Below are 12,564 nucleotides of genomic sequence, written 5' to 3'. Positions count from 1 at the left end.
GCAATTAAATAGAAGTGTGGATCGTGAGTGAGACATGAATGCGCTGAAAAATGCCATCAACATTAGCTACCTGTTGTAACAAAAATTTAAAAACCTATCGATGTATATTTTTCAATTGCACAATATCTTTTAAGCTTTTTTGTTTAAAAGAGAAGGAATTAGTACCTAAATTTTTTAATTGCCGTCTGTTTTTCCTGTGCTGTTGCCAAGTGTCCCGAGTAGTACACAGGGAAAAACATTATGTTCCAATTTGTGGAAAACCAAGTCATAAAAAAAGGACAATGGAAGTTCTTGTATGTGACTTTGACAATCTGTGTAGTACCAACCCAGGAGGATGACACAGAAAGAATGATCAGAAACCCCCAGAAAATCTTCAGCAACGCAGAGGTGCATGTTTGACAGCGTGTTTTAACATTATTATCCGGGTTAAGATTTTCGGTCCGATTCTCCGAAGCTTCTTCTCCTGGGGGAAAAAAAAGAAACCATTTAAAACACAAAAGAAATGTGGGCACGCACAAAAGCATAATATGTACACTATCACTTTGGGCGGGAATCCTAGGTGCTGCTTTGATTGTCATTAAAGTATCCCACCTTGGGTTAGGACAACATTTTATTGTGTAAAGACAAGAAAATATAATCTGAGGGCAGACTTCTCCTGGCGGATAAAACATGTTAGAAGAATTTTTACTGTGCGAGTATAACCAGTTACATTTCCTCCTCCGTCACCCTGTAAAGCATTTACTGTCTTTACTCATTGCCTTTGACATCAGTATACGTTCTTATCAGCATCTGTTATTCATAACATCTAAGCAGTGCGCTTGATCTCTTGCATACTTGACAGCAATGATTGCTTTTGAAGTCCTTCTACCAGTTTTACATTGGAAATTAAAACTTAGGAACACTGGAACAAGAATAGGTAATTCGGCTCAACAAATCTGCTCTATTACTTTTGTTAGCCATGGCACCTCTAACTCTTTAATCCAAATTCTCTGCCCTTGGTCTATAGGGCCAATTTTCCTGGGGGCGATGATGGTGAATGGTACACTTGGGTCGCACACTGGAATAGCGCAACACCCGAGGTCAGGGCTCTGTGCCCTGATTTCCTGTCGGGGCTAACGATAATATAGTAGGTGTTCTATGGGCAGGCACTGAGCTCTCCATTGGGCGCAGTTATGAAGGAAATTGCAGTGCTGCTTCAGGGCTTAAAGGCCTGTGGCCACTTAAAGGGGGCTGATGCAGCTTGGGTGTTTTGGAAAAGTCTATAGAGTAAACACTGAGCATGTTGAATATTTTGAACCCCGGCAATGTAATGCCAAATATCGTCAAGTGCTTCTGAGAAGTTATTATTGACAGCAGATCCTTTTTAAAGTCAAAGTGCCAGGAGGAAGATTTTGTGGCTGCATTGCCATCCATCACCATGCAAATCAGAAGGGCTGGTCATATAAAAGCACCCTGCTTTGACAATGAGGCCATTGAGCTCTGGCTATTAGCACTGCAGTGAAGTCTTGGAACTGCGGTTTCACATCCACTGTCAGCAGGTGACACAATTCTCCAACAACCTCCATACTAAACCAGAGCCTCTAGAGACTTTGCTCCTCATTAAGGTCCAGGAATGTTCTTGGGGTCTATAAACTGCTCAGTTGGGTACCTCCAGGTTGGTGTTATCCTCCTCTAGTGCTGCCTCATTGTGCATCCAAAAGAGCTTCCTGCTTATCCTCGTCCTCCACTTGATGGGTCAAATATGGAGGGATTCTAAATGGGACCCCATCATACAGCTTTGACAGTTGTCCTCACTACAACCAAAATTTGTAGAAGATACAATCCCTTTAATGCCTAGAACAGCAAAAAAGCAATGAAGTGTTTGTGGTAATTGTAAAGTTGCGCTATCTCAAAATTCTTGCTTTCTCAAGCCTCACAACTCTCGAAACATACTAGGCTCAATTTTGAAATGGTGGCGGGTTGGCAGCGGGGGGGGGGGGGGGGGCGGTGGGGTGAATGTACACGTGGCAAACCCAAATAAGAAAAACTTACCTTTTCCGACACGATTGGGATGTAATTGATGGTGATTAAAGTTGTTTCTGGGTTTCGCGCCCGGCAGCCGGCCTGCTTGACAGGCTGGCGGCCAACAGGAACTACAATGCCGGTGGGGGCGGGGGTGGGCAGAGAGAGAGAGAGAGAGAGATGTCATCTGGCAGTGGAACAGGGAGTGGAGGGCGCTGAGAATCAGAGGGGGAGAAAGGAAGATCGGGGGGGGGAATCGGGGTAGGAGAGGGGGAGATCGGAGAGGGAGACATCAGGGGCTGAGAGGGACATCGGAGAGGGAGATATCGGGGGGAGAGGGGGACATCAGAGAGAGGGACATCAGACATCGGAGCAGGGGGTGCATGTGACATTGGTGGAAAGGTAGTTTTTTTTTAAACTTTGAGCAATGGTTTTTTTATTTAATTTATTTCGTTTACTTTTGCCTGATCCGGCCCAGGCGTGAATCGGAAGCCGTGGGAAAGCCGCCCAGGTGAGTTTAAAATCATTTTAACCATCTACTATGTCAGAAATGAAGTACCTTAAGTATTTCAATGAGGTACATTTGGTTCTTTAACTATCATCCTGCCGGCAGGACCTCCGCATTTGGGAAGCGCGTGCGTACATAGGCACGTCTGTGGGAAACCCGGAAATCAGTGGGTTGGGGCCGAAATGTTCCCAATTTTTGCAGACCCCCCCCCCCCCCGCCCCCACACACCCACAATTTAATTTGAAAATTGGGGCCCCTTTGTTTCTTCATAGCACCCTGTTTTTATATGGACAGCTTGCACACAACCTGCGACACATGCAAAACCAGAAAGTTGAGTTGCAGGTCTTCGTGACATTATAAATGTGACAAAGGATGAATTGAAATACCCTATGCCTGCTTCAGGTGCTCAATTTGGGCCTCTCAAAATAACAAGGTAGGATGTTAGTGGGTAGTCTTGGCATTACATGTCTTCACCCGTATTTCTAGTGTACAGTGCCTCCGGTTCAGGCACTCCTGGGGTACTATTCCTAGGAAAATTGGCCTCCACATCTTTTAGATACTTACTTGGAAGTAAGGGTATGATCTTTCTTTTAAACACCTCAATTGGCTTTGCATCTGTGGTTTCCGGGCAGTGAAATTCTCACAACTCTTTGTGGAAAGTTTTTGTTGAATTTGCTTTTAACTGGCTTAGTTGAATTCCAAGATTAAGTCCACTTGCTTTGGATTTCCCTACTGCAGAGAAGAATCAATTCTGTCAATGCCATTCATTATTTTGAATACCTGTCAGATTATCCCTAATCTCCTCATCTCCCTGGAATAGAAACTATATAGAGCCAGTCTTTTGTCATAACTCAGTCCCTTCATCTCAATTATCATCCTAGTTAATCATTGCTGGACTTTATCCAAGGCAGAACACTTTGCTTGGTACAAATGAAACAGCAGCTTTCAGAAAGACAGTTTTAGAAAACTGGTTTGCATTGCAAAAAAAGATCAGTGTCAAACACCAGAGGGAAGCAATGCAGCAAGAAAAATACAGATATCCAGAAGCCAAAAACACAGAAGTTCAGCAGGGTAATTTCAATCTTCACACTCCAGGTGAGGAACCTCACCCTCCAAGAGCACATATTGGAAATTTGGTCATGTGCTGCACATGATTTCCAACTCTTATTTTAAATGATGGGAAAATCATGCATAGCAAAATTTCTGAAATGCACACTCAATATGTAAGACTCCAAATATGGAGCACAAAGTCAGAAAGTTACCCTTTAGATGTACTATAATAATAAAGAACGAGTTAAACACACCTTTAAAAAGGAAACTCCCAAAGGTAAGAGCAGCAAATCTCAATAGTGCCTGTTTGATATTAGCAAGCAGCACTAATGGAGTAAGCAGGCGAAAAATATCCATTACTTCAGCATGGGACTACTTTGCAAGACTGCGTTAACGTAAGAGGTCGAATGAGGCTTTTATATATTCCTTGTGAGGGCTCCAAAAAGTACAAAAATATTTTCATACTGAATATGATGTCTGCAAATCTGGCACTAATGGCCAAATTAAGCAAAAGTGCACTCACAGGATACATTATCACTGAATCAGCTCTATGGTGAAAATCTGGGGCCTCATCACCAATCGCTGGGAGACACCTCTTCCCACATACGCAAAACATCATAACCCATCTTTTCTTTTTACAGATGCTGACTTATTTTACTGTGTATTTCCAGCAATTTCTGTTTTTATTTTAGAATTCCAGATTTGCAGTTTCTCATTTTATTTAACTACCCAAGTGCTCTACCTGTCCTGTAATATATCCCAGTTTATTATTTTTCTAATCTCTATTTTCTTCTACTGTATTCCTCTGCTCTTTACTTCTTTTTTTTCATGCTTGTTCTTGCCTCTAACCCCCGCTATCTCTCTCCCGCTTTGTCCTTTCAGTTTTACCCATTGTGTAAAACAGAAAATGAGAATATGGATTTAATTTTCAAATAACCTGCACACGTATTTGGCACAGCTGTTTCTTTGAGTTTATATTTTAGAAATGTTAGCTAGCAATTACACTACATCTGGCAAGTCTTTGCACTGCTGTAAGACCACCTCTTGGAGCTCATTTCCCAGTTTGAGGCGATGCTGTGGGCTTTTGGGAGTGCTTTTATGAAGATATGAAATTATTGTAAAAGTGCAGAGAAGAAAATTACAAAGCAGCTCCAACTGATTTTCTAGCTATTAAAACTGCAAAAGATACTCATTATCTTGTTCAATTTTAAACATATTACAAGTACTATAAATAAAATACAAAATGACAGCAGTATGCGACTTAAAACAAATGAGTTGTGATTCATGCAGTGACTTTCACTTGCGGAGATATTTATGATAACACACATCTGCATGTGGCAATATTCCTTAGAACTGGGAAACCCAGTGGGACAGACCAAATTATCGAAAACATCATAAATAGCTAGAGCAAAGCTCAAGTGACATATACGCAGCAGTAAGATTGAGATTGAGTTAATGGCTTGGACTTTTTTTCCAGATATTCATTACTCTCTGTAATATATGATCTAGACTCTAGTGTTTACTTTGTATTGTTAAACAGTCATTTCTAAACATTGTTTTTATCTTTATGCAACATTAGATATGATTATTACGATTTCAAGTATGTTATGTAAAAAGAAAAAGATTAGTGAAGACAAAGGTAGGTCCCTTACAGTCAGAAACGGGAGAATTTATAATGGCAGAGTAATTAAACAAATATTTTGGTTCTGTCTTCACAGAAGAGGACACAAATAACTTCCCAGAAATGCTAGGGAACCAAGGGACTAGTGAGAAGGAGGAAACATGCAGGTGCAGCAAGCAGTTAGGAAGGCAAATGGTATGTTGGCCTTCATTGCAAGAGGATTTGAGTACAGGAGCAAGGATGTCTTACTGCTGTTATACAGGGCCTTGGTGAGGCCACACCTGGAGTATTGTGTACAGTTTTGGTCTCCTTACCTAAGAAAGGATATACTTGCTATAGAGGGAGTGCAGCGAAGGTTCACCAGACTGATTCCTGGGATGGCAGGACTGTCGTATGAGGAGAGGTTGGGTCGACTCGGCCTGTATTCACTCGAGTTTAGAAGAATGAGAGGGGATCTCATTGAAACGTATAAAATTCTGACAGAGCTAGACAGACTGGATGCAGGGAGGATGTTTCCCCTGGCTGGGGGGTTCAGAACGAGGGGTCACAGTCTCAGGATACGGGGTAGGACATTTAGGACTGAGATGAGGAGAAATTTCTTCACTCAGAGGGTTGTGAACCTGTGGCATTCTCTACCACAGAAGGCTGTGGAGGCCAAGTCACAGAATATATTTAAGAAGGAGCTAGATAGATTTCTAGACACAAAAGGCATCAAGGGGTATGGGGAGAGAGAGGGAATATGGTATTGAGATAGAGGATCAGCCATGATCATAGTGAATGGCGGAGCAGGCTCGAAGGGCCGGATGGCCCACTCCTGCTCCTATTTTCTATTTTTCTATGTTTCATTCACTGCCATATTCACATTCTGAGTGTTTGCCTCATTTCATGACATGGTGGTTTGGCAGGTTTACCAGCAGGGAGAAAATATTTTGGGGCAGTCAATGAGTTTTTGCCATATTTACTGATTGTTCACATATTGCAACTAGCATTAACAACTAGCTATAATGGCTACTGCCAATGTCACCATAACCAATTAAATAATTCTGGATTGACATGCTGTAAAAACTGACTAGTTATTATTGCCCAGCCCAAAACCCAACATTGACACTAATGGGTTAAAATCGTACTACGTGCTACTAATAACAAATGTATTAGTAACAAACGTATGGGGGTAATTTTTAACTTCGGCCCAAAATGGTCGCAAATTCGGTGGTGCGTCTATGGTGCCCAACTGCCCAAAGCCGCTGTCAGGATGCCTGCACCAAACAGGCACTGGACAGAACGTTGGTGATGGGAGGCTGAAATTCAGCTGGCTTCTGTATGGTTGGTGGGGGAAGTTGATTCCGGAGAGGCTGAGAATGGGCCAGCAGCAGGCCATTGCAGTTTTGTGGGACCCGAAGGGGCTCTCCCGCCTCTTCTGGCCACAGTCAAACTACTTCCAAAAAATTTCCCAGGGGTTTTTTGGAACTACTCCAGCGGTCCCTTTAAGGATCACTGGTTGGGCTGCATAATTCCTGGTATAACTGGGCCTAGCGTGCACATTGCACACTCCAACCTATTTGTACATGGAAATGGCAACTGGGGTCCTACAGCTGGTGAAGGACCCCAATTTGCACATTTAAACAGCATCCTGCCTGTTTTGGGTGGTAGTGCTAGGTGCCCAATTAAAGGTGTGCTTAAAAATTGAATCAGGCAGGTTTTGGGCTTCAAAAGGTTGTCCAGGTACCCATCCAATTTTCCTTTTCAGGCAAGAAATGGGTGAGAGGCAGTTGAAAATCACCCCCTACATGGTCATATGAAATACCTTTGGTATTTTTATAAAGAGGTTAATCCATTATTTTAAACACATTAAGGCAATCATTAAAATGGTGTATGGAGGAATTTCATAGGATCATGTTACTGCATTTATTACTAATATCATACAGCACAATATCTACCAATAGGAGTGTAAAGGCCAAATACTGTTTGGCCATTATCAAGGTGCTCAGTAAGAATTCTATCATGCAGCAAGAGCTGGTTCCTCTTCCCTCATCATGTTGAAAACTTCTCTAACCTTTCACTCTAAATTGAAGAGCATTTTTTGCAGCCAACTGATCCATCTTGCAGAATGCATGCCCACATTGTACGGTAGGAGATCTACTCTCCTTCAATGTTTAAATGGATTTAAATGGCAGTCCTCTGCATCCCCCAATGTTTTTGGAGAGGATGTTCATTTTGGGGCAACTTTAGCTAAAGCAGCTTGATGCTGCAGAAATGTGGCATGTTTTGCTTCAGAGTCAAAGTTTGGTGCTCTGCTTTTTAACACTTCTTGATAAGAAGGACCAGTTTTCATGGTTCACTAGTAATTGGTCTTTTCCCTTCATTTGCACTTTACTGGTGGTGGAAACAACAACAGCTTCAGTGAAAAAGGGCAAGATGTTCATTTCAGGTTGTTAAGCTGACTTATTTGCATGATTTCATTATTCGTTCCATCAAATGGCATAGCTTCCCATTGATAGTATTAATGTTACAGCGAAAGCTGAAAACTTATCATTAGTGTGCTCATAGAAAATTGACCAAATGACTGATGAAAAGCCCTTAGCATTCTCCCTGAGGAAAATCTAGCCTATTGAATATCTAGTGACTAACTAAAATTTTAAGTAACTTTTAATGTGAAACCATAACAGATGACAAGACATGTTCACCTAGACAACACAAGTTGCATTTCTAGGAGAAAATATAGAATTCACCGGATTGTATTGTGATAGTAAAATTGTTCAGATAGTAATAGAATATCACATAAAATAAGAAGCCAAGTTGTACCATACATATTATTCCTCTCTTATCTCCATCAGATGAAAGTAATTTTATTCCCATTGATACCTCAGTGCAAGCAACCTACAAAGTTAGAATATAACAAGCTCTACGCGCCAGAGTTTCATTAAAAAGAGATTGAGTCATACAAAGAAATCTTGTTATTTTTGGAGCAATCATTTAAAAATGCCTTTTATTTCTGGACTAAAAGTTGAGATGTAATGCATCAAAGCAGAAGAATGTTCAGTGGGCAATATATACATGAGTCTGGGGATATCAGTCTACTTATACTGCATCTCATTAGACTACACTAGAGGAAACCAAGTTGTTACAGTTTAAAAACAATAACATTTGGATTTTGTTCTGTTTGCATTTGATAATGTGCCTGTGAGCCAGAAATATATATTTATGCAGTTTACATTTAAACTCAAGGGATACATATAGTAAGCACCAAACAGTGAAAATTGAATTTCTTTAGTTATTGAAGATCAACTATCCCCTTTTCCTCCTCCCAGACACACACAATCAATTTGTATTCAAATCTTTTACTGATCTAAGCATTAGAACTGAGATTCATGACTCATTGGGGTAGAAATTTGTTATGGCTCATTTTCGGGTACATAACTAATGGCGCGCGTGCAGCGTGTTCCTGGATCGGGAGGCCTGAGGCTCACCCGAAATTGGCCTTGGGCCTCACTGTAGTAATTGGGACAAGCTGCTGGCACGTGGCGTGCCTTAGAGGCAGCTCACCCATTTCAATCCATCCGATTTGGGTCACCTGCAATGTCAACAGTGGCCCTCAGATAAGTCCCAAGGATGGGAAGGAGAACGGGAAGGGAAGGGGCAGCCACAGCCGGTAGCACTCCTGCTCCTCCAGGCCCTGCATTAAAGTTGTATTTTTAAAAAATCTTACCTTTTGTTGGCAGCCACTTGTTAGGGCCACATCCATGCCAGGAAAACCTGAGCAATGCTCTGCTCAGGGCAGCCCAGTTTCAGGAAGGAGGTCCCCTTGCTTGCGTTATTGAGAGCCTGAACGCCTGTTTCAGGCAGCCACCAGGGACACCTGAAAAATAGCCCTACCCAATATGGGGCATCTTTCGAGTGCAGGGTTGGTCCTTGTTGATCCCATTTTCTGCCTGAAAAACCATTACTTCTTGATTCATCCCATCTAATCTCCTGCTCTTTTCAACCTTTGTGGTGTCTTGCACTAATGGTCCTTGGCTCTTCAGTGAGCTATCTTGACAATGAAAGAATATTAGCCGATCAGAAATTTCAGATTTTTCATTATTCTCACCACAATTAAGTATTCAGAAGATGCAATGAAAGACTATTGGTGGAACCCAATTAAAAAAACTCAAACTACACCCCTTCAAAAGCCTGTGCTATGAAATAATAGGCTAATAGAAAAATATAGTCCTATAAATCCCACAAATGGCTGTCTAGTCAATAAATCTATAAGCTACACCAATGAAAAGAAATGTTTGCATCTGTGTTAACTGTATGATTTATATCAATGGGTGTTAACTGTATTCAGGTGGTGGGTATCAATTGGGGACTCTCTGGTATCCTTTTTATAGGAGAGCTTATCTAGGGTGTGGTGTGGTGTGTGTGTAAGGGGAATCTCTATGATTAAAAGCTTGGAAACAACTAAGGACCAGGCTCTAGTATTCTATCCTTCACCACATGGCTTTCCATTTATAACAATCTGCATGATACAGCAATCTTTCATTGACTGTTTCACAATTAACTGAAATAATTGAATGTCATTGATCAATTACATTAATTGTTCTGATACATTTCTATGGCACCAGTACCTTCCAGCAGCTTGCCCAAATAGTTATTTTTCATATCTTGATAATGAATGTTGGCAAGTTATTATTGTTCTCATCTGCCCTCCATCCATACACATTTTTCTAGCAGGAGTCACTGGATAGCAATCTAGAGTGGCAGCCATGACTGATTATTCTTTTCAGGGGCACTGAGATCAACTGTAGCCGAGTGCCGCTCCTGCTGAGATCAGCTAATTACACACAGACTGCAGATTAAACCTGGCTTATTCTGATCTGTATGGCTCAGTACAAGGAGAGAACCTATTACTTTGCATTTCTTTTAACCTTCAGAAAATTGCATGGGCATGGGGAAAGAGCAGGGGTGTGGGACTAATTGGAAAGCTCTTTCAAAGAGTCGGCACATGCACGATGGGCCAAGTGGCCTCTTGTGCTCTATGATTTTGTGCATTTCCAGGTAACATGTTTATGTCCCCATTGATACATATGAGGGAGAGTGCCTCAAATAAAATCACTGGCTTTTCAAACTGCATTTGATTAAAACTCTTAAACAGCCAGCATCACAGTGATACTTTATACCCCAAGAGGTGGTATTTTTAAATATTAACCTTCAATCTGCTAAAATCTGTGAGTAGCATGCTAAGGACTAATATTAAATATAATCATGTTTTTGTTTTTTATTCTAGATATTTTCTTGGGTTCACCACCACTGGCCACTCCTGTAAGTAGACTTCATGTCCTCTAAGTGCACATTTTTCTGTTCAGTTTCTAAGTAAACAGTAGCAAGAACCAGGGGTAATAACAGAGATCCTCTACTCTGTACACCGGCTACTGGAATCATAAAATCACAGAATGATACAGCACAGGAGGAGGCCATCCGGCCCATCGTGCCTGTGCCGGCTCTTTGAAAGAGCTGGAATGTGTCACATACCATCAATGATTCTCCTCACTTCGAAAAGTAATCTAAATTTATCCCCTTACCAGACTGAGGCTCAGGGTCTGAACCAATAATTGGTTTTATTTAAATAAAACAGGCAAATGAACAGTATACAGCATCAACCAGTGAATCGTACATTCCATTACTCTTCTTGATACATAAAGTTACGAAGACAACACTCCCTGTCTCTCTAAACGTAGGTTATAAACAGAACTTTAGTTGCTGTAGCTTTAGTCTGGCCTAACTTCCTTGTTGGGCTGGTGTAAAACTTAAAACATGCAGCTCTTTGGCTGTTGGCTGTAAAACGAACACTCACTATAAATTGCCTTTCTCAGGCAAGCCTATCTACAGATTGATGATCTAAACCCCATTGAGGTTTTACAGAAACAAAAGGCAATAGACAACTGCATCTCTCATAATTACGTTAGATCAACAACCATCCATCAATACTGAATAGATAGCCAATCTCTATTGTGCTTTGCCCCAAGACTATGCACTTTGTGAAGGCTGCTGCAGCCAACCTGTTTGGTCTGAGTTAATGGCTTTCTGTTGATAAATATTTTGTGTGACAGGTGTTAACCCCTTACATACTATTTGTTAGAAATTCAATACAGACAAAAATCAATTTGCCACAAATGTATGCGGTGACACAAAAAGATTACTTTCTCTTTCTCCTAAACCTCCACTTTTCAGCAACAGAGCTAAACTTTGGGGCCAATATTCCTCTTCTCCCTCCCCCATGCCTAAGCACTAGCCAGGCAGAGAGCATCTGAATGTGCTTGGATTTCTGGGTTCAAATCTATAGCCCAGGCCAGATGCTGCTCCAACACATAGCAGCCCCATGGCAGGATCTTGTGCCTAGAAATGAGTGGAAAGTCAACTGCTGCTGCAGGCCTGGTAGGTCTAAAGCAGCAGTAATGACTGCCGGTTGTGCGGTCTCCTGGCTACTGTCCAAAAACAGATTAATTCACAAAAATAGGAAAACATAATTTGCCGACGTACCGCCAGACAGCCACCCATTCGGGTGCTTGGATGGGCCTTGATTTAGGCGGCCAGTGCTCCTGCCCAAAACCCGGAAGGGGCCGGAAGTCATCAACACATTCCATTCATGGCGACAATCTGATTGTTTCCAGAATTATTTCTTCAACCTTCTCCATTAAACCTTTCACTCAAAAGCTTACAAATTTGTGAGCATTCCTCTTTTTATTTCATATCACAAAATGTCTTTACTCATATGTACTGTGTCTTGTTAACAGCCCGCCAATCTCCATTATATTCATTATCACTATCATCACCATTATAACAATACCTAGATACCTTCACCCCTTTGTGCATATCAGTAGAGCAGAATCCCCTGCATTCATTCCAATTTTAGTATCAGGCTGAACTGTTGGCTATATTAAGACAAGCTCAGAAAGGGATTGACAATAAACATAAAATAATATTTCCATTATAAAACAATTTGTTATCTGATCCACAGGTCATAACGTTTCAAAATGATTACATTCATCAAGAGAACCGACACATATTGATGGAAGATGCCTAATGGGTAAAAGTAGAAGAGCCAGTTTATTCCACCAATAATGTAGACCTCAAATCATGAGGGAGAAAGTCAAGAGTGGGTTATATAGGTGGATTAAACTGTGCCATACACATTTCCCCACTGCATAGTCAATTCCTAAAACATGTTGGATGTATTATACATTGTGAATACCATTTTAGATTAACACTTTACTATTTCAGACCTAATATTTTTTGGAACAATTGTTTCAGTTCAAAGACAAAACTCCCAGTTGTATCTTCCCACAACAACTTGTGCATTCAAATCCCTATAGTTTCAAGACATAGAGGACGAATTTCTAAATAA

General features: G+C 41.2%; 1 protein-coding gene and 1 long non-coding RNA gene across 4 annotated transcripts in view; one reads left to right on the top strand and one right to left on the bottom strand.

Annotated features, from left to right (window-relative positions):
- The window catches only part of slc35f4 (solute carrier family 35 member F4), a 125,456-nt gene that overhangs the window by 35,900 nt on the left and 76,992 nt on the right, over window positions 1-12,564 (bottom strand). For both annotated transcript variants that reach the window (XM_067991557.1, XM_067991558.1), the window contains exon 2: window positions 166-463. In XM_067991557.1, the coding sequence (XP_067847658.1) occupies window positions 166-463 (298 nt within the window). The remainder of the gene's footprint in view (window positions 1-165; window positions 464-12,564) is intronic.
- LOC137326451 (uncharacterized) overlaps window positions 1-12,564 on the top strand; it is a 64,658-nt gene that overhangs the window by 35,421 nt on the left and 16,673 nt on the right. For both annotated transcript variants that reach the window (XR_010964199.1, XR_010964198.1), the window contains 2 exons: window positions 10,447-10,481; window positions 12,178-12,246. This is a non-coding gene — a long non-coding RNA (uncharacterized lncRNA). The remainder of the gene's footprint in view (window positions 1-10,446; window positions 10,482-12,177; window positions 12,247-12,564) is intronic.

The sequence above is a fragment of the Heptranchias perlo genome, chromosome 10 (genome assembly GCF_035084215.1).
Source record: "Heptranchias perlo isolate sHepPer1 chromosome 10, sHepPer1.hap1, whole genome shotgun sequence".
Taxonomy (NCBI): Eukaryota; Metazoa; Chordata; class Chondrichthyes; order Hexanchiformes; family Hexanchidae; genus Heptranchias; species Heptranchias perlo.
Note: the sequence above shows the minus strand (reverse complement) of the source record. Positions and strands in the feature narration are given on the sequence as shown.